At 44.5% G+C, this 27,118-nt stretch overlaps 1 protein-coding gene across 2 annotated transcripts; it reads right to left on the reverse strand.

Moving 5' to 3' along the window:
- Positions 1 to 1,105: 1,105 nt before the first annotated feature.
- On the reverse strand, positions 1,106 to 26,423 carry NSFL1C (NSFL1 cofactor). 2 transcript variants are annotated; one of them, XM_017515577.2, is made up of 10 exons: positions 26,053 to 26,423; positions 25,138 to 25,713; positions 22,722 to 22,819; positions 16,926 to 17,000; positions 13,683 to 13,848; positions 12,955 to 13,047; positions 11,765 to 11,874; positions 11,239 to 11,376; positions 4,611 to 4,775; positions 1,106 to 2,855 (listed from the first exon to the last, which is right to left on the reverse strand). In XM_017515577.2, exons 2-10 carry the CDS (start codon positions 25,240 to 25,242, stop codon positions 2,693 to 2,695), a joined length of 1,113 nt encoding a protein of 370 aa, XP_017371066.1. In that variant the 5' UTR covers positions 25,243 to 25,713; positions 26,053 to 26,423; the 3' UTR covers positions 1,106 to 2,692. The 2 variants fall into 2 exon arrangements, with proteins under 2 accessions (XP_017371066.1, XP_017371056.1); XM_017515567.2 differs by lacking the exon at positions 26,053 to 26,423 and adding an exon at positions 14,435 to 14,440 and having other exon boundaries at positions 25,138 to 25,336.
- Positions 26,424 to 27,118: the final 695 nt, after the last annotated feature.

The raw sequence follows: 27,118 nt of genomic DNA on the forward strand, positions 1-27,118 counted from the left end.
AGTTGGCAGTTCTCTCTGAAACGCAAGGAGTTAGGAGACAGGGAGCAGCAGGGAACCCTTACTTCTGCACCAGCTGCTTCCCCTGAAAGAACTCTAGTCACCTTTTAAGCTCCTGGCAGGGAAGGGCATGCTTTGTCCTATGGATGGGCATGAAAAGGGCCACTGCCCCACTGGAAGGCATTTTGGCAATGCCATTAAAGCCATGCCCAGCTCTTGCCCCACATGCCTGCTTCTTCCCTGACCTTCTGCTGAGGAAGCAGCCAGATCTGTGCAAGACTCTACCTACAGGGTTGCTGGGCATGACTGTTAACAAGATCAAACAAACAACCCACATCCCACAGCAGACTAATTAAAACTGCACTTTTAGAAAGGACATCATGACAATTACCTTGCCTTTTTCATTTTGATGAACTTTGGGTATCCTTCCATCATGTCCAATGAATTGGCCTGACCCATTTAATGCCAGGAGGTTCTCTTACCATTGTTTTTGGGGAGACCAAAATGCCCCAGAGAACAACTGCCTTGAATTCAGAAGCCCCAGAACCAGTGGCTGAGTAACCTTTTCCTTTTAAACCCGTGAAAGCCTATCTGGGTGGATGGACCGTTCCATCTGGACTGCCCAAAACAAAAAAACTAGGGCTGGGAACATCCTTCCCCAGCCTGGAACCAGACCAGTTTAATCCCTGGTCCAAGGTCAGAGGGACTGTCTCTCCACTGTGGTGGCTGCATCAACAACAAGTTAAGACTTAGATCACCTGCCTCACTTACTGCCCAGAGGTGCTGGGGGTCCTTTGGAAACTACTGTAGATGATTCAGGTTTTAAGTGGGTGTTTTTACAGTCTCTTCTGGCATGTACTAATTAAGCAGACACTGTGAGGTCAGGTGTATGTATACGGGCCTGGCAGTTAGGGATGGAGTATACACTGTACTTCATGGGGGCTGAGCACAGGCTCTGCATGGGAACAGGCAGTAGCTTACCACTTAGTAGCAGTGTGACCTGGGCCCAAGGTTTTGCACTGTAAAATGGGGCCTTTGTGAAGCAGTGAAGTACTTCTGGCTGCTGTAGTTTCTGTCAAAGCAACCCATTAAAAAGTACAAAACTCCATTGTCCTCATTCTGGTTTTTAATGGTCAAGGTGACAACAGTGTACAGTTTTTCCAGACCCATATGTAGGTTCCACAGTAATCTCCATCTGCTGGAGGAAACACCATGACAGATGCCATTGTCCCAGCAGGCCACTGCCAGTATGGGAACTTTTGGGATCAAAAGCACCAAGCCAAGTCACTTTCTCAGTATGGGTCTTGGTTGAAACCACAAGCCCTTCTGCAGTTCTAGGTGGATGTAGTGTTGGTTCTTGGCTCACTGCAGGGGTGAAGCAGGAAAGAGAAAGAGACTGGTGAGGCCTGCTTGGAAAGAGGATCGAGGCACATTATGATTCCAAACCAGGAGATCCTGAGTCAGCATGGATTCTAAGTCTCTGGTTTGTTTAATGGGGAAAGGGTTCCATCCAAGAGCCCGACGGCCCTCCTCTCCCAAACCTGCACAGGAAGAAAACTTACAGGGGTGGTGGAGGGTGTTTACCAGGTCAGGACTACTGCCTAAGTTTCTGCAAGTCACAAGTCAGCAGGTCAAATGACTGTGAAGCAGAACCTGCTAAGCAAAGCCAACTAGTGATGTTACACTCACTTCCAAGATGTACCAGCAGAAGCCTCCTGTAAGTACCAACAGTGACAGGTGCTTGTAGCACAGGAAACTCACCCCTTCTTCAACAGTTGATTTGATTTGCTGCACATCACTAGTGAACAGCTTGGTGGCATTCTGGCTATTTATCTTTTAGGGCAAGATACCCTGATTCTCAACTCACTTGGGTTGGGTTGGCATGAGCTGTATCCTACTGAAAACAATACCCCACCAACCTCTCTCCTAGGTCCACTTAGACTTCTGCACGTGGAGTAAATAAAGCCATAATGGAGCCCATGAGAATTCCCAGGAGGCGAGCAGTCTGGATGGTGAGGGAGGAAAGGGCCAGGGAGGCAGGTGAAACAGAACCTCAACTGGCCAAGGCCTGGCAAGATTGGATTTCCCAGGGGTTGAGTAAAAAGAGCGTAGGGAAATATATATTTTCAGTTTCTGAAGACACCGTGTGCATGCAGCTCTGACCTCCCACTTTAGGGGACTCTGGCTGCTGCTCAGTTTTATCTGGGCAAGTGATACATTCCTGTAAGAACAAGTAGTGGCGAAGCCTCTTTCTAAACGTTTCCGCTACTTCCTCCAGTCATCTTTGGGGCTGGCGGGTGGGACACACGAGTGAATAAGCACTGTGTGCCACAAGTTTTTATGCAGAGGATGGAAGTAAGTTTCGTCCCACAAGCCCCAAGATAAATATAATTTTAAAGCAATTAAAGCCTGCTTCAGTGGGAGAGTTTCCGTACAACATGCTGGTGATATTCCTTCAATTTTTTTGGTTGTTTTTATTTTTTTCATTAAAGTCCATTGATCGTCACAAAAACCCAGGAAAATGCAACTAAGAAGAAAACAAATGTCCAACCAAGATCTAAGAACCCAGAGCTATGGAGAAGACGTCACACTCGACTGCTGGGTGTGCACAAGGGGGCAAGAGGGGCGATCCCCATGGACCATGGCCACTGGCCATGGGAAACACAGGAGGGAGGCCAGGCAGCTGGCTGGGTGGTTATGTTAACCGCTGCACGATGACAGCATTGAGCAGGTTGGCTTCCTTCAGGGTCTGGCTCTCGTCAGCCAGTTCTTTGTTCGGGAAAGTAGTCATGAGGATAAAGCTGGTGGCAGCCATGGCCGGCCGGGCATCCACAATGAAGAGTCGGATGTCGCTGATCCTGCAGGAGTTGGGGAAGTAGTGAGCAGTGCCCTCCTTTGCCGACCACACCCTGTCCCGTGGAAAGCTAAACACCTTGCAAATCCCATTCCCTGATCTTCTCCACAGAACAGCAAAAGCTACGTTCAGGCACATGGGACCATGTCCTTTTCCTGCTGAGAGTCCTTCACTGTTTCCATTTTCCTTGGGATGAACACAAACAACCTTGCTGTGTTCCCAAGGCCTGACTAATTTTACACCACCCTCTTTCTCCTCGTTCTCTTCTCCCCACTTTTAGTTCATCAGGCCATACTCTTTCTCTTCCCACGTTTCGGCCCTTATTTCCAGAGACTCCCCTGCCTGATCCCCTTCCTGCAATCCTAATCACAATTCAGGCCTCAGATCAAATGCCATTTCCTCAGGACAGCCTTCATCAGCTCCTTGTCTCTATCCCTGATCCTCCTTCCACATTTCTAGGATGATCTGATTAGTGTCTCCTCATGTAGCTCAGGAGTTCCACAGGGCACAATACGTCTCTTTTGTATGTCACAGGAGGCACTCAAACTATTTATCAAAAATTAATGGTCAACTTCTCAGGGCCAGGAATCATTTCTCTAGACACTGCCTATCTCGTGAACCTGGAGATCATACGAGAATGAAACCACATGGAAACAAGGCTTCTTCCCCACAGCACTTAAATAAAAATTTCCTTTTGCCCCATACTCCTAAAATCTATGCAACTTATAATTTGGCACATCTAAGGGCAAGGACCTGCAGGATTCTGACTGTGACTTTTACCTTTTAGCAAACCAAGCTTTTTTACCCAGCAAAGCCCTCTGCATGGGCTGTTCACCCTGGGAGTGGGCAGCAGTGTGCTGAGCTTAATAAGTGAAATGAAACTGAGGCAAATAGCTCACATCAGTGGGATGGGTTACTCCCTTAATCACCAGGCACTTGAGTGAAGGGTCCTGATGGAGGAGGTCTGAACAGGCCTCCAGATGCTCCTGGCTCACAGCTGGGGCTTGTCACCAGCTTCTACCCACAGGTGAGCCCAGTCAATACTCAATGACTGTCAAAGCATTCACTGACCCAACATGTGGGTGCTGGCTTAGAGGGCTCATGAACAATAAAATTTAGACACTTCTGTTATACAGAAAGGAGATGCCAAATGTATTTACTGGCAACAGTCTTCTAGCGCCTCTCCCACTAGTCTCTTCACTTTGCTGTGCCTCAGTTTCTCTATCTTTATAATGAAGGAGGCACTAATCCAGCCCACATGGTCTGAGAGAGCAGGTATTCCCAGAATTCTCAACAGCCAGATCTAGAAGAGATCTTCCTGGCCCTGTGGTTTTCACAGGCCCCTTGTAAGGAGGGAGGTGGAGGAAGCCAGGTGAGTGGGATGCTGGCACTGCACCACTCACCCCTCCACCAACAACAGCAGTTCTAATTTGATCTCTTCATAGGACTTTGGCATGAGACTTCCTCTGAACAGTCTGGTAGCTAAAAAATGTCCCTGAGAAATCCAATACCCTAATTTTGCAGATGAGGAATGAGACACACAGGGGAGAACTGAACAGTCACTGGCCACACTAATGGAAGAGTGGGGACCAGACTAAGGCTTCAGACTTATAGTCCTTCCCACCCTTGTGCCTCCTTCGGGTAAAGCATGGAGGGCCTGCTGGTGTTTAGGAGTACGAAGGGCTCTCTACTTCCCACACATTTGCATAAGTCCCAGAGGGCACTCCTAGAATACGCTAGGCCACACAATGCAAGGTACCTGTGGCTGTGGTTAAATTTCTGCACCAGCCTCCCGCCGTCTGCAAGCCGAATTTGGATGTTTGTGGTAGGCTCTGATTCGTCGATTAAAATGGAAGAGCTGGCTTTGGCTTCATTTTCTGCCTGTTGGGCTGGAGAGCTGGTACTCAACACCTGGGGGGCAGTGCTGAGAAGAGAGGATGGCATCAGGACACAAACAGAAACAAGGCCCCTGGGAAGAAGGGAACCCCTTCTTGGACTGTTACTGAGCATTTGCTATGTGCCTGGCATTGTTTGGTGCTGTTAATGTATTGACTTAATCAGGCAGAATAGTGCCCTTACGGAACTTACAGCTCCAGCAGAATCCACCTCAAACCCTGAGTCATACGTTATTGCTAGCTCCCTCGCTCCTGAGTAATGTGGGCAAGTTATTCAGCCTTTTTTCCTCTTCGGTGTCTTCACCTGAACAAGGGCGCAAAGGGAGGAAAGGGCAGCCTAGGGTGGAAGAGACAGGGCCATGAGGCTGGAAGACACTATAGACCAGGGTCAGTTTTGGCCTCAATGGAGTGGTGGAGGGGAGTGTTCTGAGTCTGCAGCTGAGGCAGCCCTGGCACAGCCTGGCAGGTGAGTGGCAGGATGCAAGGGAAACAATCCAGGTTCTTCCTCTGTGATGGAATTTTCAGGCTTGCATTACCTAGTGCACCTCACTTACATGCATATCTGTACTCATATATTCACTATTGAGGGCAAGGGAGAGAGTTCTGAAGGGCACTGAAAAGCCAACCGAGTGCTGGGTACTGCTGGGATTCATCATACAATGAACAGGACACAGTGTCTGCCACAGTGTTAGATTTCACATCTCAGAATCACATGGACCAGGGTTTGAATTACTCAAGCACCCTTAGTTTCAATAAAGGTAGTAATTATATTTTTAAAGGGTTAAGGCTATAGGCCTTGCTCAGTTTTTGTGAGGATTAAAGGGGAAAACTGCCTAATGTACTCAGGATGGCTGACAAACACAAAATGCACACACAGGACACCCAATTCCCCGCAACTATATGGAGCTGACTTCTCTAAACTACCTGTCCACTTCACTCTGTCATTCTCTTAGCAGACGACCTGACCTAGACCTTTGCAAAGGTTTCGGCCATTAGATGAGCATTTGCTTCCCCTCAAAGCCTCTAATGAGATAAGTTTTTGTACCTTATCCTTCCCCCTTCACAGCCCAAAAAATGGTACTCAGAGCAAATCCAACTGAAAGTGCTTTCCAAAGTGTGTTCCATGGGACCTCAGTCCCTTGAGATATCTCCAGATGGTATGGAAAAGGCCACATAATACACCAGCAGCTTCAGAAGCCATTGGCATATTAAAGGTTTTGAGATTGGACAGTTAAATATTTCCCTGAAGCATATAATTAACAAAGAATGACTGAAAAGTAAACTTACTCTTTTCTGTGAATGTGAAAAATATGGGCCTAGAGGATTACAAAGTAGAACTCAGAGAAGAATGTCACCCCCATTACTAGCACTAGAGGAGCTGCTTCTGTGCATCAGAATCGCAGCATGAGGGACTCAAAAAGAGTGGCCTGGAAACACAGTTTAAATCACACCACCATAGGCCACAAGAGTTGCTTGCAAACAGTGAAAAGGTAAATCTTATATGCCTGTAAATGCCTAAGCTCTACACCAAGCTTACCCAACCACCGAATGCGGCTCAGGACGGCTTTGAATGCAGCCCAACACAAATTCGTAAACTTTCTGAAAATGTGAGTTTTTGGTTTTTTTTTTTTGCTTTTTTTTGTGCTGCTGTTAGCTCAACAGCTATCATTAGTGTTAGTGTATTTTAAGTGTGGCTCAAGACATTCTTCTTCCAGTGTGGCCCAGGGAAGCCAAAAGACTGGACATCCCTTATCTATACTATCTTGTTTTGTTCATTAGTTTCAGACATTAGGTCAACTCTCCAATTAGACTTTAGGCAGCCTGTCCCTCGCCTATTTATAATCATTCAAAGTACATGTACTCATTGAAACCACTGTCTGCCAGAAACAGAATTATAACATTTTCAGTCAGGCTGAAAATTAGGCCTGTTAAGCCAAAATAGCTGATATCTGTACAGGCAAGGGGTGGGGAGTAGAAAAAACAGGAGTGACATTTACACCAACTTTGTGCAGGTGCTGTCTAAAGGGGCTTTCATAGCCATGATCTCACCAAATCACCACAACCATCCTTTGAGATGGGTGTTGATGGGTGTTATCTTCATTTTATAGAAAATAAAACAGACACACATGCTATGGGCCAGTTTCAAAATTTTTAAAAACTCATGCAATAAACAAACTTGCTTTCTCTATATATTCTGTACATTCCCACCAGTCAGGACTTTGTCAAGCTTAACTCAGTATAATTTATTTTAGAAAAATAATACTTACATTGAAAATGCTTTCTCAAATTTCTCCCCTTCTCCTAGTCTCATTCCTCACTTATGAGCTGATGACCCTCAGCAAGTTACTGAGCAGCTTGGCACCTCAATTTCCTTTTCTATAAAATGGAGATACTCTCCCCATCACACCTCCGTACCTTTTAGGGGAAGCAGTCTTTACTGTCCCTACTATCAAGGAGAGTTGGTGTGATGCTGGAGAAATGGCATAAGCTTTTGAGCTGTGCCACCTACCATATGGCCTCAGCTCTGCCACTGAACTAAACAAGCAGTGTGGCTTTAAGCAAGTCACAACTTCCCAGGGCTTCAGTGTCTTTGTGTGTAAAATGAGGAGCAGTTCTGTTGTGAGGATGAGATGAGATAATGTGCACGCAGGACCTGATATTTAGAAAATCCTCAGCACAAGGAAGCAGCTGCTGTTTGGGTCTACTTGCCAGCATGTTCTGTTGCAGAGGACTGGTACTCATCACTGGAAGGATGCGAAAAGCCTGATGCCTGGACTTGGCTGTGTTGCTTCTGACTGGCTGTTTCTCTTACACACTCCCTAAAAATTAGGTGAGGCAGGCTGGCCTGATAAACATGGTAATTGTTTATGAGGCACCATTCCTGAGTCAGGCCCTGTGCTGAGTACTTCACATGTATTAACCTACTTAACCCACAGGCTAACCCCCAACCTATGCGGTAGTGATTCATCATCTCTACTTTACAGATGAGGAAACTGAGTGACAGCAGGATTAAGCTACTTGCCCAAAATCCCAGTGTTGGTTCACAGTGGAGGCAGTATACAATTCGAGCTGTCTGGCTCTCCATCCTGTGCTCTTCAAACTATTACACTCTGCTGGACCTTACAGTCCGACAGATATAGGCCTGGATTTCAAAACCCAGTTTCCTTATCAATAAAACAGATTTAAAACTTCCCAGATAGTTGAGAAAACAGCTAAAAATACACACTGTACCCAGCACACACTAAAAGCACAAACAAACGTCTATGTGACTATGATATGCAAGAATATCCAGGATGCTATGCAGGTTGGCAGATAAAGGCAGAAACTGTAGGGACTAAGCTCTGCACTGGTCAGCAATATGGACCTCATTCCCTTCTTTGTAGAATGGGGATCAAAACAGGATTAAAGAAGATAAAACATGTGAAATTAGCACAGTGCTTAGCTAACAACATAAAAACTAGTCAATTACTATCATTCTTCAAGGTCCTGCCCCTTATATTTACCTCAATTCTGGACCAAAATCAACTGGAAATGCTATCAGCTGTCCATGGGCTCTAAGTGGAAGGTCACCTGACAGGCATTCCCAGCCTGTGCTGCTCTCAAGGATGGGGAGCGGAAGAGGAAGAGAAACCTCAAGACCAGGCCTCCTGATTCTTCAAATAATAAGAACAAATCATTCAAAGAACATGAGTTCCATAGTACTCTAATCATCCTGCAGGGCAGCCACATGCATCTGTTCAAAGGAGCTGGCCTGTCGGCTCTTCCTGAGAACTGCCCACGGCTGGGCTACAAAATGAGTCTCAATTCAAGAGCACGAAACATCCAACACCTTCTAGCTTTACAGTGAGAATAAACTGGCATTAGGTACTTTCTTGCCACAGTTACAAATCCTGAGACCAGCCATCTTCTCCACAAAAATAACCACTACAGAAGGCATGGGAGCAGCTAAAGCTCACTTCCAGCAGCAGACTCTACCCCCAAGTGCATTCTTGCTGTCTGCAATTCGAACCTTCAGATCAGCTCCCAACCCAAACAAAGTAATGTAAAACTTAAAACAACAAAAATTTAATATGAATGAATTTTCTCAAAATCTTTGAACCGGGACAACTTATTCATTTACTTTGAAGTATTTGCCCAGATAATTAAGAGAAAAAACTCAGTACTGACCAATTTTTGAAGCAAATCTGAGAAAATTTTGTTGATCTTTTGGCTTCTGATCATTTTGGTTCGCAAGACAATTAAAAATTTAGTAAGATTTATGGGAAAAACTAAAGCAGCTATCCCGATTTAGACCGAAAAGCTAAAGTCCCACCTCACTTAGCTATATAAAACTGTAGCTGCTTTTTTAAAAAAAAGTTTTCATAAAGAGCCAGAACTGAAAAAAAAAAATGCAAGTGGAACTGGCAGTGAACACTTACTTTGCTGATAAACATCATGCTGACATCAAGTTCTATCTTCTGCTTATCCTCCACACTAATATTTATTCCTATCATGCTAAAAGACTTCAGAGATAACTTTTTCTGAGATGCAGAGTTACACACACATAATATAGTTAGACTTTCCAATAGTAGATGCATTTCTTGTTAGTATTATAAAATCAAACCCAAACTGCATGGTGTTCTGAAGTTCTGAGCCCTCCCTTGTAACTGATGGTGGGGGTGAAAAATATAAACTTTTTGAAGGGCAATTTGACATCTTAAAAAATGAAGCCATTTTGAGACAAAAATCATATTTTCAGTCCAAGATTAAAGAGTATACAAAGATTTAATTACAGAAATATTAACTACAATGTTGTAATTCTGGCATCTGCCAAAATGTTTAACACTAGGGATTTGTTAAATTATAGCACAATTATAGGAGAGAAAATTACGTAAGCATTATAATTAAAAGTGTAGAAATACACTTTCTGATATAGGATGATAGCCATACTTCACTGATAAAGCAAAAAGCAGGTGATAAAACAGCATATTTACAAACCCATGTAAGTAAGAGTACAAAGATATACTTGCCAGATAGTAACTGAATATTTCTGGGTGTTAGGTTTAGGATAGTTTTTACCTGCACTTTCTATTAAGATGAACATGCATTACTTTAATTATCAAAGAAAAAGAAAACTGGGTGCCCTACAAGGCTCGTCACAACTGACAGGGACACTCAGTTGTGAGAACAGCTGTTCTGAGCTAGTCCACAGCCCTTGACACAATAGATGAAATGGTGAGAACAGGGATGACTTAACTATTTTGGGCCTGGTAAATCTAATACCCTGAACTCTGACCCGTGTTCCCAATGAGGCATGAATGGCCAATAGGAAGGTAAAGGATTCTAGGAGAGGGCCAGCCAGAAGCTCAGAGGGCATGGTTGCTGGAAGACCAAGCTTTGATCTCTGAAGAGGGTGGGATGAGCAAGGGCAGTAGCTACTTTGACAACTGCCAGATCTAGGTTAGAGAGGATGTCTCATTGTGCAGGAGTGCAGGAAGGAAAGCCAATAGAAGGCCTGGGGTCTTGGCTCTACCACACACCAGCCATGTGCTCAAAGACAAGCCCTAATGTCCAAGAGTATTAGCTTTCTCTCTGTAAAATAAGAATCATTGGGAAGGAGGATCACTATGCTCTGAATGCCTACCATGTGCGCGGTTCCCTCTGAAGAATACTAATCAGGTGATCCCATGGCCATGGCCAAAGCTAAGTGCGTCCTGAGAGAAGGGAGCCCACCTATGGGCTGGCTAAGGGTCTGGTGGGAGAACTATGAAGGATAACAGTGACTATCACCCAATCAGACACCATCAGAGGGTTTCAATGGAAGATAGAGAATGTCTATTAGTAGAGGGTACAGGAGTGAGAAGGACACAAGGCAGAAAAAATTACAGGTGGCAGAGTGAGTGTCAGAAAGGGCCAAATAAGTAGAAATAAGAGCTGCTGAGCTGCCATAATCGTGGCACACCAGCCTGCAAAAGGGCAGCAAGGTTCTTGAGCGTCCTTGCATCCTGAGCAACCCTCTGCGAGGCCTGGCTGGGCGAGAGAGTCCGAAATTCCTTATTCCCCTTGGAATCCCCATGTCAGCCTTACACCATCGAGGAGATCACACTTTCCCTGAACACCCTAGATTACTGAGCCATAGCAGTAATTATGTTACACTTTCTGCTTACACTGACTGCTCACTATGGAATAGTGTTCTACATACATCAGCTCACTTACTGCTTGCAACAATAATCCTAGGAGATATGGACTCTTATTAGTACCAATTTATAGTTGAGGAAACTGAAGATAAACAGTCCAAGGTTACACTGCTAGAAAGTGAAGAAGCAGAGACATAAACTCAGGTCTGTTAACTCCAGAGCCCATGTTCTCCACATTCTATTTCTAATACAAATAAAACTTGAAGTACTTTGTAAGCAGTTAAGAGCTAATAAGCAAAGTGAGTGATACACAGGGTGTGCTGGGCTTGGCAGGTGTGACTGACACAGTCTGGCTCTTACTTGTGCTGCTCCTTACCTGCCCAGTTTCTGACCCTCGCCAGTGAAGGCTTTGAAGGCTCCTTTGGGCTTCACAAAGTCCTCGTCCCGATGGTCCTCCATATCCAAGTTCACCTGTCCACCATGAGCTAGCCTCCGCAGCTCTGCTGGCACCTCCCTGTGGGAGAAAAGGCCATGCTGCAGTCCACAGAGAGAAGATGGAAATGACAGTGATGGGGAAAAGGGGAGAAGAAACTCTCAGTCCCAATGGTGAAAATTGCTGGGCCTCCACAGGGAGCAGGCTACCTGCCTGCCTCCGCCTTTTCTCTTGTCTGTTCAGCCATGGAAGACACCTATTTCTTATTTGGCCACTTGGGTTTGCCCTCAGGCCCAAAGGGGAAAAATGGATACATTGGTATTTGGAGCAGATCTAGGAATATGTATCTCAACTATGCAGAGTCTGCTTCAAACAATTTACTTCTGAAATAATAAACATTCTGCCTCTTCCTCTCCTAACTGCTATCCACTCACTGATTTGGGACCTGGAGGAGGTCTTTTTCACTCACCCTCTGCGGATAGACTCTAGAAACTGGGCATTGGATGGGTCTTGGTAGCTTCTGAGTTCTCCATTATCCAGGCTGAATCCACTCTTCCAGAGTTTCAATACTACATGAACCTGTGATGACAGGAAGGAAGCAGTTAATACATTGTCAGGGTTCTGGCAAGCATACCGATTTGAAACCGCAAATTAGCAGATTTTTACTATTTCAGTGTTGCTACTATTAAAACACACATAAACACACATATATACATGTGTGCACATGGCAACTCAACAAGCAAACTAAATAAGCATTAACCTAGAATAGGAAGGTGATCTAGCACAGACTAAGGGCAGGGGTTCTGTTTTAGGAGACCTGGGGTTGCATTTTGCCTGTACCACTCACTAGCTAGATGGCTCTGGGCAGGTGACTCAATCAACACCGTGCTTGTGCTTGGTATGCAGTGCGTGTTTGACTAAACTACCATGGCAAATCTTGCTCGTGGACTATTCTACAGTCATTAAAAATGTTATCTACCAGTTCTGTTAATAACTCCTGCACACATTCACAGCAAAGGGTCTAGAAGGCTAAAAACCAATGCATTAGCACCTGCTGCCTTGGAGGATTAAATTTTTATTTTCTTGCTTGACTTTATTTTGGAATAAAACCCAAAATGATTTAAAACATATTATAGAAATTAATGATCACAAAACTATAAGAAAATATTTGTGATATAATATTGAATTAAAAAGACTGAAAATTGTCTGTATGATCACACTTGTGGGGAGGAGGCCCGCATGCACAGGGCTAAAAAGTAGTGGACAATAAAAACTAAAAAAAAAAAAAAAAAAAAAAAATTGGTGTTTCAAGTCTTGTCTGGTGGTCTGAAGACCAAGTTCTTCAGCTATACTCATATCACCAGAGAACCCCAGATACACTGTACCTCTGCCTGAGATTCATCGGCTGCTCCAAAAACTCCTTCGTTTGCCTATCCCCTTTCTCCACCTGTTCTCACCAGCTCTCTCACCCAGCACCCACGAAAGCTGCCTTTGATTTTCCAGTAAGCCTCTCTGTTCGTGAACCACAGCAAGGGCACTGTCTCTGTTAGCTTCCCCTTCAGAGGCTGCTGGTTCATGCACAATATGTAACCAATCCCTTCAGAAAAATGGCAGAACAGTCCGCAAGCTTCCCTCATGGGAAGGTAGATGCACACTCACATCTTGGCTGGAATGCTGCCTCTTTTCTCCTGCCACATAGGCAGACTCTTCCTCTGGTGCTGCGCCAAGGCGGTAGCCACCTCCTGCAAATGGCTATAAGGGACAAGTTCACACACATTTGAGGGGTTGGTCTGTGGTACAGCGGTTACTCAGATACAATGATATATCTATCTTAGGTAAGAGAAAGAAAGAGGACAAGGTTCCTGATCAAGCTTGTTAGCTACTAGATGTACTTTCTTTGATATCAGACTCAGTGCCTACATGGCCAGGTAGTATAGTAAATGAATTAGGTGGCCAGAATTGGGGTAAGAGCTGGAAGTGGCAGTTCCTGGCTAAAGGAAACTCTCATTAACCATGGCCATGTAGGAATTTGGGTACGGGATAGTATCAAAGACTTTTTGATTTTCCCAAGGGAGATAGAAAACCAGATTTTATATAAAACAGATGACTATTAATTCAAGTAAAACAAAACAACAAGTCAAATAGGATAGGCCAAACAAAACATGTATGTAGAACCCAATCTAGACCATAGGCTATAGGTTTGAAAACTCTCGCCCAAATCTTGGTTTCACGTTAAAGGGTGAGAGAAACTACACTTGTGTTCTGCACAGAAGACCAAGTAAGCAAATGAAAGAAAGAAAAAAAATCAGTCACTATCGGGGGTGAAGAAAGCGGCATTCCCCGCTCTGGAATCTCAGTCCTGTGGGCACAATGACCCTTATACTCACTCTCGGTTTACTGGTCTCTCCAGGGCTCTTGGTCACTCGCTCCACAGCTACAGCTCCATGTTCTTTGGCACCTTTAAAGAGATCATCCACCAGCTCGTTGGGACTCTTCTTCCTGGGAGGGCCAACAATCTGCTGTCCACTTCTCTCTGAGCCCCCAGCATAAAACCTGTGTACAAAACACACCTATAACACGAAACACTCATGGAAAACATGAATAGAGCATGTGCCAGGTTGGTGCTGGACACACTGAGGCAAAGGGTACAATGCTTGTCTTTAAAGAGCTTACTGGCTAGCTAGGAACACATGGAAGGAGGCAAGCAGGTACAATGCAGCATGAGCAGCAACAGAAGTCAGTGAGGGGTTTCTGCGAACACTGAGCTGGGAAGGATAGCCAAGGCTTCCTAAAAGGGTGTCTTCTGGGTCGAGTATTGAGGATGAGGATGAATTTATCAGATGAACAAATTGGGGAAAGGCATTCCAGGCATGCACAAGAGCTTATTAGCTCAGGAGAGAGTCTCAGCTGGGAAATATCAATCTGGTGGCCAGCCTCCTCTCCAGGAGACAGTGACTATAGTCATAGAAGTAGCTATCACTAGTGACTTGGGGTTATTAGTGGCACTGACACGGTTAGTACAAGCAGCTAGGCGCCAGTCTTGGCTCTGCCACTGTGCTCTGGGTAAGCCAGTGTACTACTCTGTAACTCACTTTCCTTGTCTTTGAAATGGGAGGGGAGGATCACATGCCCTACCTACCTGCTCCTTAAGTCAGAGCCGTGAGGTTCAAATCAGCAGATGTATGCAAAAGAACAAGCACAGAGTAATGCACACAGGTAAGGTGGTGTGACACAGCACCAAGAGCTCCCCCAAGCCTCACCTCACCTTGCCATTCATGTGACATGAATGGGGGCCCTGAGGAAGGGGGGGGTACTGAAGGTCAGAGAAGCTCCAATCTCAAATACAAACCCCAAGACACCCACAATGGGCTATGCAATAGGCCAGGCATGGCTTGAGATAAAGTTAGTACTTTTTTATACGGGTCTGAAAATCTGTTGTCATTGAGGCTGGCCTACTGCCTCATTACTCCCATTCAGAGCTAAATCACCAGCTTGTCCCCAAGTGGGGAAAATTCAGAACATATAAAAATTAGTCTTAGCCCTCTACTTCCTGACATTCACCAGGGAATGAGAAGCAAAGCCACAGGCCCTGACAAGGACAACAGTACCAGTGTCCTTTCAGGTCTGAAATGCTAAGGGGTCAAGGAAGTAAGGGGAATGTGAAATAAAGGAAGGTCATCGCCTGCCCGGAGGATGTGACTGGGTGGGAGGAGAATGAGGAAATCATTTAGGAGCTAGGCATTCACATACTTGATGACATTGCCTTTCACTCAGGAGTGTAAAACCCTAAAATTAACATATACTTCTCTATCTGGGAGTATCTAAAAGGTTTTGAGGCAGTGTGAAGGTCACAATAGGAATAAAAATAGGGAACAGAACACATGAAATTTCTCAGCCTACTTCCCTAAAGACTGCCCATGATGAGGTAACTGAATTCCCATAATAGTTATTATACAATTTTCCTTAGGAATGTCTGACAGACCAAGGCAGATCTTGTGAAGAACCAAAACCCATGAAATGAGGCTGTAGCCGTTCATTCTTGTTCATTCTAGGTAGATGAAGTTCTGCTAAATGGACTATAAAGTCTTTATTAAGGGATCTCAAAGCCCCAGCTTCAGAACTAGGAGCCTATGATCAATACCCTTAAAAATATGCATGCCCTTGACCTGGTATTTCCATTTTTAAAAACTATTCAAAAAAAAAAAAAAATCTGAAACGTGGTTAATTAATCCACAAAGACATTCACAGCACTGATATTTACAGTAGAAAAACACTGGAAATAACCTAAATATCAGACATTCCACATAACAGATTACTATTACAGCATATGAAAAGGCATATGAAGGATTTTAATGACATGGAGAAGTGTTTGAGATGTAGTATTAATCCAACAAAATCATATTTATTTACAGAACAAAGAATGCATGGAAACATGCCAAAATATTAACTGTAGTTACCAAAGGGTAGATGAGTTTAAGACTTTTTCATTATACTAGTCTGTAGTTTCTACAATGGATATTTTTATACAATATTCCTAAAGGTTAAAAACAAATAGTAGATGTGTGCATGTCTATTGGGGGAATATACACTTATAAGCCTAATGTTGTTTTTTTACGTGATGTTTTTTAAATTAAAAAGAAAAAGATGGAAAGAAATATACCAAAAAAAATGGATATCTGGTTACATATGGATTATAACATAATGAATAACTTTTTCTTTTCCTTATTTTTTAAAATTGTAAATTGACAATTTATAATTGTATTTACTTATGGTGTACAAAGTGATGATATGCTTTATGAATACGAAGTGGATTAAATCAAGCTAGTTAACATATTCATTACCTCAAATACTCAATATTTTTGTGGTAAGAACATTTGAGATTCACTCTTAGTAATTTTGAAGTGTACAATGCTCTTTTATTAACTATACTCATCATGCTGCGCAAGAGATTAAAAAAAAAAAAAAGCCCCAAACCGTATTTCTCCTAAGACTTTTATACCCTTTGACCATCATCTCCCCATTATCTCCTCACCTCTGTCTCTATACAAACTCTGCCTCTATGAGCTCGATTGTTCTAGATTCCACATGTGAGAACATGCCATATTTGTGTTTCTGTGCCTGGTTTATTTTAGTTACCATAATGTTCTCTATCCATGTTGTTAAGGAAAAAAAGAAGGAAATGACAATTTCCTTCTTAAAGACTGAGTAGTATTACACTGTGTATACATACCACATTTGCTTTATCCATTCATCTGCTGGTAAGACACTTATGCTGATTCATAACTTTGCTACGGTGAAGAGCACTGCAATGAGCATGCGAACGTAGAAATCTCTTTATGAACTGATTCCAAATTTTGAGTCAATACCAAAGAGTGGGACTGCTAGATCTTTTCCTTGTTTCCCTCCCCCTAATATTCTTTAATAACTACATTAAGTAACAGGGGACGGGGTCACTTCTAAGCTACAGGGAGTAGAAGAGACTATTCCTAGGATATAACCCACACAGACCAGCCCACAGTAGTAATGGCTAACAAATAACTGATCATGTTTACCAGGTCCTGTTCTAGGTGATTTACACATTACCCTGGACTTCCCTATGAACGGTCCCCGATCCCCTATAAAAGACTCACCTCTGGCCTTCCTCCTCCTCCTCATCCTCATCTTGGTCATGAATGAGGTCTCTGAAGGATGTCACTCTATTATCACTGGAGACACATAAAAAAGCAAAATGATCTCAGGGAACATTAAGGAAGGTAACCCTCATCACCACTGCTAAGAAGGTGAAGACACTCAGGTTAGATTTTTGGTGGGCAAGTGGAAGATGCATGTGGAAAAAGGTTAATCCCCTAAGATTACACATAAAATAATGTGGCATTTAGTTTTTCAAGGTCACACAGATTGAGTATAAATTAGAAAGTCCTACCATGAGGTAAAATGGAATCCCAATTTAAGCTGTCCTGGCTTTAATAAAAACTAGAAAGTACTTATTAATATTTAGGGGAAAAAAGCAGTGTTGTATGGGATGGGCACAACTAAAAATGAGTACAAGGGAGGGTTAAGTAGTACAGACAGCAGGGAATACAGGAACATAAGAAAGGCTTCCCAGAAAAATGGAATATTTGAACCAAGTGCCAAAGAACTAGTGGACAGTCATGGTGATGGGGCTGCTGGGGAAAAGGGGTTGGTGTAGTCTTACAGGAAAGCAGCATACACAAGTGCACAGAGATCAGAGGGAGTTGATAGGAATGAATGCATATGTGGGTGACTGCACTGGAGGAAAGAAAGCCCCAGTCTGCTTCTGCTGCAGGTTAGTCAAGAAGTACTATTTATTTTTAGAAAAAAAAGCAGTGTTACATGGGATGGGCACAACTAAAACTGAGTGTGAGAAGGGTTAACTCCCTCTGACACTGTCTTCCACTGCCACTTTCCGCCTAGTTTAGATCTGCCTTCAAGGAACAAGCTTAGTTTTTTGATGATTATGAGACAGAAATTTATAAAGATAAAAAAAATTTCTGTATTTCTTAGGGGAAAAAGCAACTTCCATATAATATGAGAGAAAGAGGTGATAAGGTTTTGGCTCTTTGTCCCCACCCAAGTGTCATGTTAAACTGTAATTCTCAATGCTGGAGGAGGGATCTGGATCATGGGGGTGGATTTCTCCCATGCTATTCTCGTGACAGTGAGTTCTCACGAGATCTGATAGTTAAAAAATGTGTGGCACTTCTGCATGTTCTCTCCTGTCACCGTGTGAAGATGTGCTTGCTTCCCCTTCGCCGTGTGCCATGATTCAAAGTTTCCTAAGGCCTTCCAGCTATGCTTCCTGTATAGCTGTGGAACTGGGAGTCAACTAAACCTCTTTTCTTCATCAACTACTCTATTCAGGTAGTTCTTTATAGCAGTGTGAGAACAGACTAATATAGAGAGTAATACAGGTTTAGTGAGGCTTTAATGAGTTGTTTACTAGGAAGAAAGCTCCAGTTCAGTCTTGAAGATTTATTTCAAGGAAGCAATCAGGGGACAGAAGAGTTCTGAGGTTCCATCAACTAGAAGTGAGAGGACAAAAACCAATCAATGTGGCAAATAAGCTCCCTGCATGAGTTGGCTCCTGAGAACAGCCTCCTGGGCATTCCTTGATGCTCGTTACGACATGGTTCAAAAGGATCCAAGTGATGAGATCTGTACTAGTACCCTAAGAGTACTAGTTCTGCTCATTCATCTTCCTGAAGGGAATTTTCCATACATATTTAGCCTAAAGTTTCTTCCAATGACTGGGCTAGGATAAGCATATATGAAAAAAATATCTTCTACTTTCCTGTTGTTAAAACTTTCAAATATACATATATACACTTGATTGGGCAAATTGCTTTCTGTGGTGGCTTTGTTTCTTTCCCCTAAAACTCATACACCCAGACTGATGGTATCTGACACTGATTCTGGTGTCCATGTACCAGGTTCCAATCCCAATTCTGCCTCCTACTGTTGGGATCTTGGACATGCTATTTAAATTCTCAAAGACTTCATTTTCTCACATGTAAATGAGATAATCATAGCACCAACCGATGACCTTTCTGTGTACTGGTGGGGTACTGATGCATGGAAAGCCTTTTGCAGGGTGCGGCACATTTAAATACTACCCTTAAGGAGCAGTTCTCAAAGTGTGGTCATGGACCAGGAGCATCAGCATCACAGTGAACCTGTGAGAAATGCAAAGCCCCAGGCCCCCTCCTAATTCTCCTGAACTAGAAGCTCTGGAAGGGGTATCCACCAGTCTATTCTTAAGAAGCCCCTGAGGTAATTCTGACATACATTCAAGTTCAGAACCACTGTCTGGAGTAATGCCTTGAGTCACCTTATGGCATGGATGTCCTAGGGATATTACCAATTTCAGAATATTTTTGTCCTATGGTCTCCACAAATTGGCAAAATATCTCAGAAAGTTCAATTTTTCAATATTAAAACTATCTCCCAGGCTACTCTGGCATACCGAAGTGGCACAAAAGTCCTTCATCAGATGCCATTTTCTGATTTTAATCTGGTCACCCTAGCTCTGTGGCGGTGCCTCTCTGTGATGATGGAAGTGCTGTCTGCATTGTCCAACTGGAAAGCCACTAGCCATATCTGACTATTAACCATCTGAAATGTGGTTAAAGCAAATGAGTAACAATGCTTGCTTAATTCTAATTAATTTAAATAGCTAGTGGCTACCTTATTGGATACTGCAGTTTTAGAGAATCAGACAATGTGGGTCCCTGAAAGTTTAAAGTACAACTTTTGCAGGATGAAAGAGAGGGAAAAACGGAAGAAACTGTTACCTCTTGCTTGACCCTGCATACAAGGGTGGCAGGTGCTGGCAGGGAGGTAGCATGTGGCAGTAGAAGCATCTTTGGACTTAGGCAGACTTGGCCTTGAATCTGCGATAACAGCAGCTGTAAGTTACTTGACCTTTCTAAGAATTAGGATCCTGATCTGCAAAATGGTGAGCACCTTATCTACTTCAAAGCTGTTGAACAGTATCACAAGAGAACACAGGTGAGAAATATGGCAGAGCTAGAAGGACAGTGACTGCTCCTGAAATACTAGCCCTCCCACTTCCAGGAACTTACAATTTACGTGGGGAGAAAAATTAAGTTAAATATCAGGTAAAGATTTCAGGGTAATGCAGAAGAGATGTCACCCAGTAGTATGTGGATATAGTCAAATAACTGAAGGAGTGATAGTTGTGACTGGAGTTCTGTGGAACAGAATTATGGTGTGCCACCTAGTGACAGGGTTGGGAATAACACACTCAACAGAGGAGTGGGGATGGAGGTGAACATGGAAGGATGCATGGGATTTGGATAGACAGAAAACAAGAGAGTGGGCATACCTGATCAGGTGACAGGCTCAAACAAAAGTGGAATCAAAAATAAGGAAGAGCTGGAGCACCAAAGAAATCAGTTTGGTTGGAACAAAGGATTTCAGAAATGAGAAAAAGGGAGTCAGATTAGGAAAGTGGGTCCAGGGTAAACTCTAGAGGACTTCAAATGTCCATAAGAGGCAGAACATTGTTGGGGCTGAGAGCTGAAATGCTGAATGCAGAAACAGCCCTGCATTTAAACCCATGTTTTACTAGCTCTGTGATCTTGGAAAGATACCCAACTTCAGTGTCCTCATCTATAAAATAGGAATAGTACTAACCTCAGTACTAACTAATAGTACTAACCTCGCAGGGTTGCTGTGAGGACTAAAAAGATGTTCATGTAAAAACTTAACCCAGTGCCTGACTCCTAAATACTCAACAAATGGCGGCTGTTATTATTGAGGAGTTTAAACTTTCTCCCTATGGCAATGGTTAACATTTTTATGTCTCTCGGCCCCTTTCAGAATCTCATAAAAGCCATGGAACTCTCCTGCCACAAAAAGATACCTCCAACGTGTACACAAACTTTTGCCTACAATTTCAGGTATTAACAATTTAGAGACTTTCTCACGCCCATTTGATACATTCCTCCTAGGGTTCAGAAGCTTCGCATTAAGAAGCCCTATTCTAGAGCTGGGTGTTGCTGAGGCAGCAGTGACAACATAAAAGGGTATGTGAGAAGTTGAAAGTGGGGGAAGGAGACAGTGGCTAAGTGTCCTGCAACAGCCAGGTGAAAGCAGAAGCAGGCCCCACACAGAACTCCTCTGAGGTGCTAGCACAAGTTTGGCTTCTCTTGAGAATGTAGTCCTAGCATTTGCTTTCCTCCTCAACAAAGTCAACCATGCAGCAGACTGTGGCCTCCTCCCTCTCTTTTTCTTGGCTTCAGTTCCTTTTACTAAGCCCACTACCAAGTCTGAGCCTTAACCAGAGCAATAAAACAATGCCTCTTGGACTGAATGTGTGTCTAGTCTTTTTACTCACTTCAGTTCTAATGTTAATGTCTATGTCCTTAATTCTTTTATTTTATGCCTATTCTTAAATGTACACACTTGTTGGGGAATAGGCAGGGTAAACAAAACAAGTGGAGAATTAATGCTAAAATGATACTAAAATAAAAATAATAACACATATTGTGTTTCATGTGCTTTGTAAGCATTAACTCATTCAATTTCCCATGTGGTAGGCACTATCATTCCTATTTGACAGGTGAGGAAAAAGAGGAACAGATAAGTTAAGTAACCTGCCCAAGGTCACAAAGCTTTTACTTAAGTGGCAGAGCTGGGATTTGAACCAAGGCAGTCAGGCTCCTGGGCCCATGCTAATAAATCACTGCCTTAATAGAACTTTGGGATTACTGGAGAAGAGAGAGGAGTAAACATGTAACTGGCATCAGAAATTAAGTTGCAATCTCTCCCCCTCTGTAATTCTGACATGCCAACATCCCAACAACACCCTTAGGTGGCTGTCTAGAGACTCATACCGCAGAAAATCGGCCATCTCTACTAGCAGCTGCAAGAACAGCACTTACTCTAACAACGCGTCCTAAGCAGTAATACCCAGATGTGCCATTGCCAACATCTCACAGGTTAGGACGTACAAACAGTTAAAAGATCACTTTCCTACCACCTCTTTTCTCTGTATGGGAGTTAGGGAAAGAAATTAAGAAAGCAATGAGATCTGGAGTTAGTGTTCCTTCTTCAAAGGGGGAAATACATCTTAAACCTCAGTTACCTTTAGAGAGAAACATAATTTACCACTTCATGGCAAAGAAACACTATTACTTATATTCTGGGGTTGAATTCCAACCCAAATAGAATTTCCTGGCTAAAACATATACCAGAGAGTAGAAGCAGTCTGGCTAAAGCGGGGGGGGGGGGATGGTTCAGACAGCTTTACAGGAAGTACCCCTGCTTGTCTCCTGGAAGACCAGCTTTGTTTCACTCTGCAGAACACAGGAGTGATCTGTTGTGGGAGCCAGGGAGGCTGCGACAGGGGATGCAAAGGGGATCACAAAGGTTAACACTGTTTTATCTAGTAAGACAAGGTCTCCTTAATCAACTTGGGAAAGGTTGGGTTACACAGGTTTATTTTGTAAAAGACTTCTTAATAAGGTAATGGGCAGCCTAAAATATCAAACATAATGACCTTTATGCCTTCCTAAGGTCATTTGGCCAAATCTTTCACATCTATAGTACCCTTGAAACGAAGTTTTTTGGCTTTTACTTAAAAACTTTAGAGTTGGAGTGATTGTTCCTCATACTACATAAGTAAAAGACCCTCAAAAGTCTTAAAAGTAGGTTTTTGGTTTCCCCCAGGATTGAACCATAAACCACACTCAGGTAAAAGTCCGTATACATCTCCGTATAGGAAATGACTGAGGCTTGCTGGGAATTACTACCCAACACTCAGTCTAACCTTCTCATTCAGACCTGGTCCACACACTCAGGCCTGAACCCTCTGGTCAGAAAAACACCTCCTCTTCACTGCTGGAAACACTCATGCAGCAATAATTGAAGTTGGCCCTTACCTGGGGGCTGTGCCTCTGGACACTGAACTGGGGGTTGCCTGCGAAATGGTCACAATGTCTTCATCCCCTCCGTCCTCATAAAAGCTCGCTAGTGCGATCTGAAACAGAGAGGGAGTACCTTGGGACCCTTAAACAGGCCTTCACCTAACATATATCTCCTCTGAGCACAAAGGAATATAGACATGACCAACACTTACAAGGTTGCTTTGTAAGTGTTGGGCCAAAGAACATTAGATTAGAGGGTTAACAGCTCAACTGTGAGTCTCCAAGTCACCTGAAACAAATTCCACCCACTAAGATGAAAAGAAGGCAAGAATGGCTGGGGTGGAAGACACTCCTCATTCTCAGTTTATGAAGAAATGTGATCTAGTAAAAGTAGCACATGTTTAGTGAGCACTTATGTGCCAGGTTTTTCTGAGCATTCCACATACATTAGTCTGTTTAATCCTCACAGAACTCTATGGTATTAGTATCATTATCATTTCATTTTAAAGTTGATACAGAGCACTGAGAAGTTAAAAAAATTGTCCAAGTTTACACAGCTGGTAAAGAGTGGAGCCAGGTTTGATCCCAGACAGTGTGCTCAGGCCCTCACTCTTAAGCACTTCTATTAGAGCCAGGAGTCAGGAACCATGGAGTCAGTCTGGGTTGCTGCTTTTCCTTTTTTTCAAGTTGTTTCCTAATTTGTGAAATGGGGGTACCTGTCTCACCAACCTGCACATTGGATGAGATAATCAAGATTTATGCACACTTGGATCTTAGGTCTATACATACAGAAGGAATATGGGAGTCCTTTGGTCATTTGTGACATCTCACCAACTCAACGGACAGGTATATACTAATCACTTGCTTTGCACAAACACATAAGAAAGCCCTGAGGTCACAGAGATGAAATAGACATGGCCCCTGCCCTCAGAGTCACCATCTTTACAGGAGGAAATGCACTGTCATGGGATAAAAGCAATCTGCTGGGAGGCAGCGTGCTGTCTCAGGACGTGCACTAAACTGGCATTCTCAGGGAGCCTACATTCAAGTCCTGTTCCTGCCAGGCAAGTCACACGCATGAGCCTCAATTTCCCCACTACACTGTGAGGGGAATGGGACAGAAGACCTGTTGACCACAACTCTGTGTGCTTTTAGGTCTTTCAGGTAAAAACTTTTTTTAAAAAAAATTTTGCCCAGCACAGGGGCTTCCCACTGTGTCTGTATAGGTGTGATGCTTTGCCTAATTCTTATGTTTGGGAAGTAATTTACGTTTGAGCAAACTGCTTTACCTAATTCTTATGTTTGGGAAGCAGTTTACGAAGCAGACTCAATTCAAATCCCAACTCCACTACTTACTGGCTGTGTGACCTTCAGCAAATTCCTTGCCTTCTGAGCTTCCAATGCCTCATCCATAAAATGAGTCTATCCTTTACCTCATAGTGTTGCTATGATTAAACTAATCATATTATGTAAAGTGCTTGGCACATAGTGGTTTAGAGCTTGGGCTCTGTCTGCTTGGAATCACAGAGAAATGAGTTCCAATTCTACCTCTTCTGCCTAGTAGCTAGTAAGGCCTTCAGCAAGTTACTCAACTTCTGTAACCTCAGCTGCAAAATGCGAAGGTTAAATGACAAAAGACATATAAAGCATTTAGAACAGCGCCTGGCTCGTGGCAGGTATTCAATATTATCAGTCATCATCGTCATCATCTACCTAAGACGTAGGCTGGCCAAGAATATTTACGCAATTCTTTCTACAGTTAATTACCGAATGCTTATTCTGTGCCAGGCATTGTTCTAGGCACTGGGAATTCACAGGTGTACAAAAATCCCTGCCTCGTGAAGCTTAATTCTTACCGAGTATTTAGTGAATACTTAGTACGTGCCAATGAACTACATAGCAATTTCCGCGAGACTCCCATTTTACAGATAAGAAAGGTGAAGACGCTCCAACCTTGCGCCAACACCCCAGAGGTATCCTCCAAGCAATTAGAAAGGCGGGCGTCGGTCAATTCCCGAACTGGGCTTCGGAAATAGAAATGAGCGGCCGTCTAGTCCCGAGTGGGGCTTCACCGAAGTGCTGCTCAGTCGGACCAGCCCGACCTCCAGCAGGCACTCGGCGCGGCAGCCACGCCCCCAGGAGCCCAGTCTCCTCGCTGGCTGCTGCAGTGCCCGAGGTCTCGCTGACGCCGCAAGCGGGCGAGGCAGAGTTAAACTGTGGCACGGCAGAGCTGGCCGGGGCTGGCCTGCGCTCCCTCACTCCCAAGCCGAGCCGGCGACGCGTGACAAGCGGTCCTGGGACCATGAGGCCTGGGTCGGGCCGCGGTAGAGCGGGGATGACTGTGCGCTTCGGCCGCCGCGGGCTTAAGGCACCAGGCGCCCGCTCCCAGCAGCCCCCTGCCCACCCGACGCAGCCCACCTCGCAGCGCTACCTGTAAGTCCCAGCCGGCCGATTCGAGGAAGAAGCGGGCTCGGTCCTCCTCGGCGCCCGTCACCGCCACGAACTCCCTCAGCGCCTCCTGTCGCTCCGCCGCCATCTTCGTCCCGTGCACCTCCCAAAGCGCTCCGGCCGCCGCCGCACAGCCCGAGCTGCAGCCCCGCTGCAGCGTTCCGCTCGTTGGTCGACCCGGCTCAGCAGCTGGGAGCCGGCCCGCAGCCCCGCCCAACGCGGTGCCTCACGCAAAGCCCTCCGTGCGGGAAGCCCCGCCGCTCCGCGCCCTCTGGCGACCGCGGCGCTCACTGCAGCCTAACAGCGGCGGAGGGACCCGATGGATGAGAGGTGGGGCGGGTCTTACACATACCTGTGGGCTAAAGGATCCCTGCAGAAGTCAGATTCTCAATTACTCATTGACGCAGAAATGAAATTCATGCCATTAATTTATGCATTCGTTTATTCACTTACTTGTCAAGCAATGGTCCGATGTTGTTCTAGGGCTGTGGATATGGCAAGGAGCAAAACAATGTCTCTGCTTTCTTGCTTCTTACATTCTGGGAGTAAAAATCCAGACCTTGGGCCCAGCGCAGTGGCTGACGACTGTAATCCCAGCACTTTGGGAGGCCGAGGCGGGCGGATCACAAGGTCAAGAGATCGAGATCATCCTGGCCAATATGGTGAAGCCCCGTTTCTACTAAAAATACAAAAATTAGCTGGGCATGGTGGTGCATGCCTGTAACCCCAGCTACTCGGGAGGCTGAGACAGGAGAATCGCTTAAATCTGGGAGGCGGAGGTTGCAGTGAGCCGAGATTGTGCCACTGCACTGCAGCCTGACGCCAGAGCGAGAGTGTGTCTCAAAAAAAAAAAAAAAAAGAAAAAAGAAAGAAAAAGAAAGAAAGAAAAAATCCAGACTTTGAACAGGCTAGGCCTCCGCTCACAAGCCGTCCATGCCTCACTGTCTTACCCGCATAAAAGACAATCTCACGGACTGCCTGCAAGACCCATGAGAAATGGGCCAGTTCCTCCACCTCATCTAGAGATCCCCCAGCTTCCTCTGCTCCAGGCGCCTTGCCCTCCTTGCTGTTCCTGGAACGTGCAAGGTATGATGTATTTGCCTCAGGGCCATTGCGTTAGTGCTTCTGTGCCTGGAGCCACTTTCTCTTACCAACGGGCAAGGTACTCTCTCCCCTTTCCTCGAGCATCTGCTCCAAGGCCGCCTTCTCAGGCACAATCCTGTCTTCTGGATCCTCAGCTTCTTTGCCCTCTTGCCTCAAGGCGACCTTAAGAAAGTCCCAGGCTTAGTCAAAACCCGTCTTAATCAGGTTATGGACAGCACAAACTCTGGTCTTTCCTCAATTGACACAAAAGTTTCTTTCCTGGAAAATTTGGTGTATTATTAACACTGTACAAGAAATCCTTTAAGTTTATATGACAAACGAGTTAGGGTTTGGGTTAGGTTATTGGGAGCGTGGTTGCAGCCGCAGCACGCTCTGGCAGCAGATGTGGGAGGAGGGTCCTTTCTTTGTAGTTTGAAACTCCCCTTTCTATTGCAAGGCCACCCAGCACCAGCCCCCATCCCTAGGCCTTACCTCCTTTATCATTGTGTCAACCCAAAATGTACCCCAATTTTCCAGGAAGTTCAAGAAGCTAGAGGCTCACTCTGGACTTCATGATTGGCAACTAGCAAGGTTTTTCTGCCCTGGAAACTGACAATGACTTACCCTAACGGAAAGAACTGCGGGTGATCAGCCCCTCAAGGTCCAGTTCCCCCGCTAGTATTGAAACTCACTGTCACTCCCCTCTTCATTTTTGTGCCATCAGGGAAAGCTCTTTGTTGGGCCAGGGGATCCCTGACCCCTCCTCTGGAGACCTAGGGAGCATCCTTCCCCATAACGCTACCTGGCAGCTAGTGTTTATTGAGCACTTACTATGCCCCCAGACATTCTACAGAGAATCTTAAATACACTAACTCATGCTT

This window comes from Cebus imitator, unplaced genomic scaffold, assembly GCF_001604975.1.
Source record: "Cebus imitator isolate Cc_AM_T3 unplaced genomic scaffold, Cebus_imitator-1.0 Scaffold18, whole genome shotgun sequence".
NCBI classification, from domain to species: domain Eukaryota; kingdom Metazoa; phylum Chordata; class Mammalia; order Primates; family Cebidae; genus Cebus; species Cebus imitator.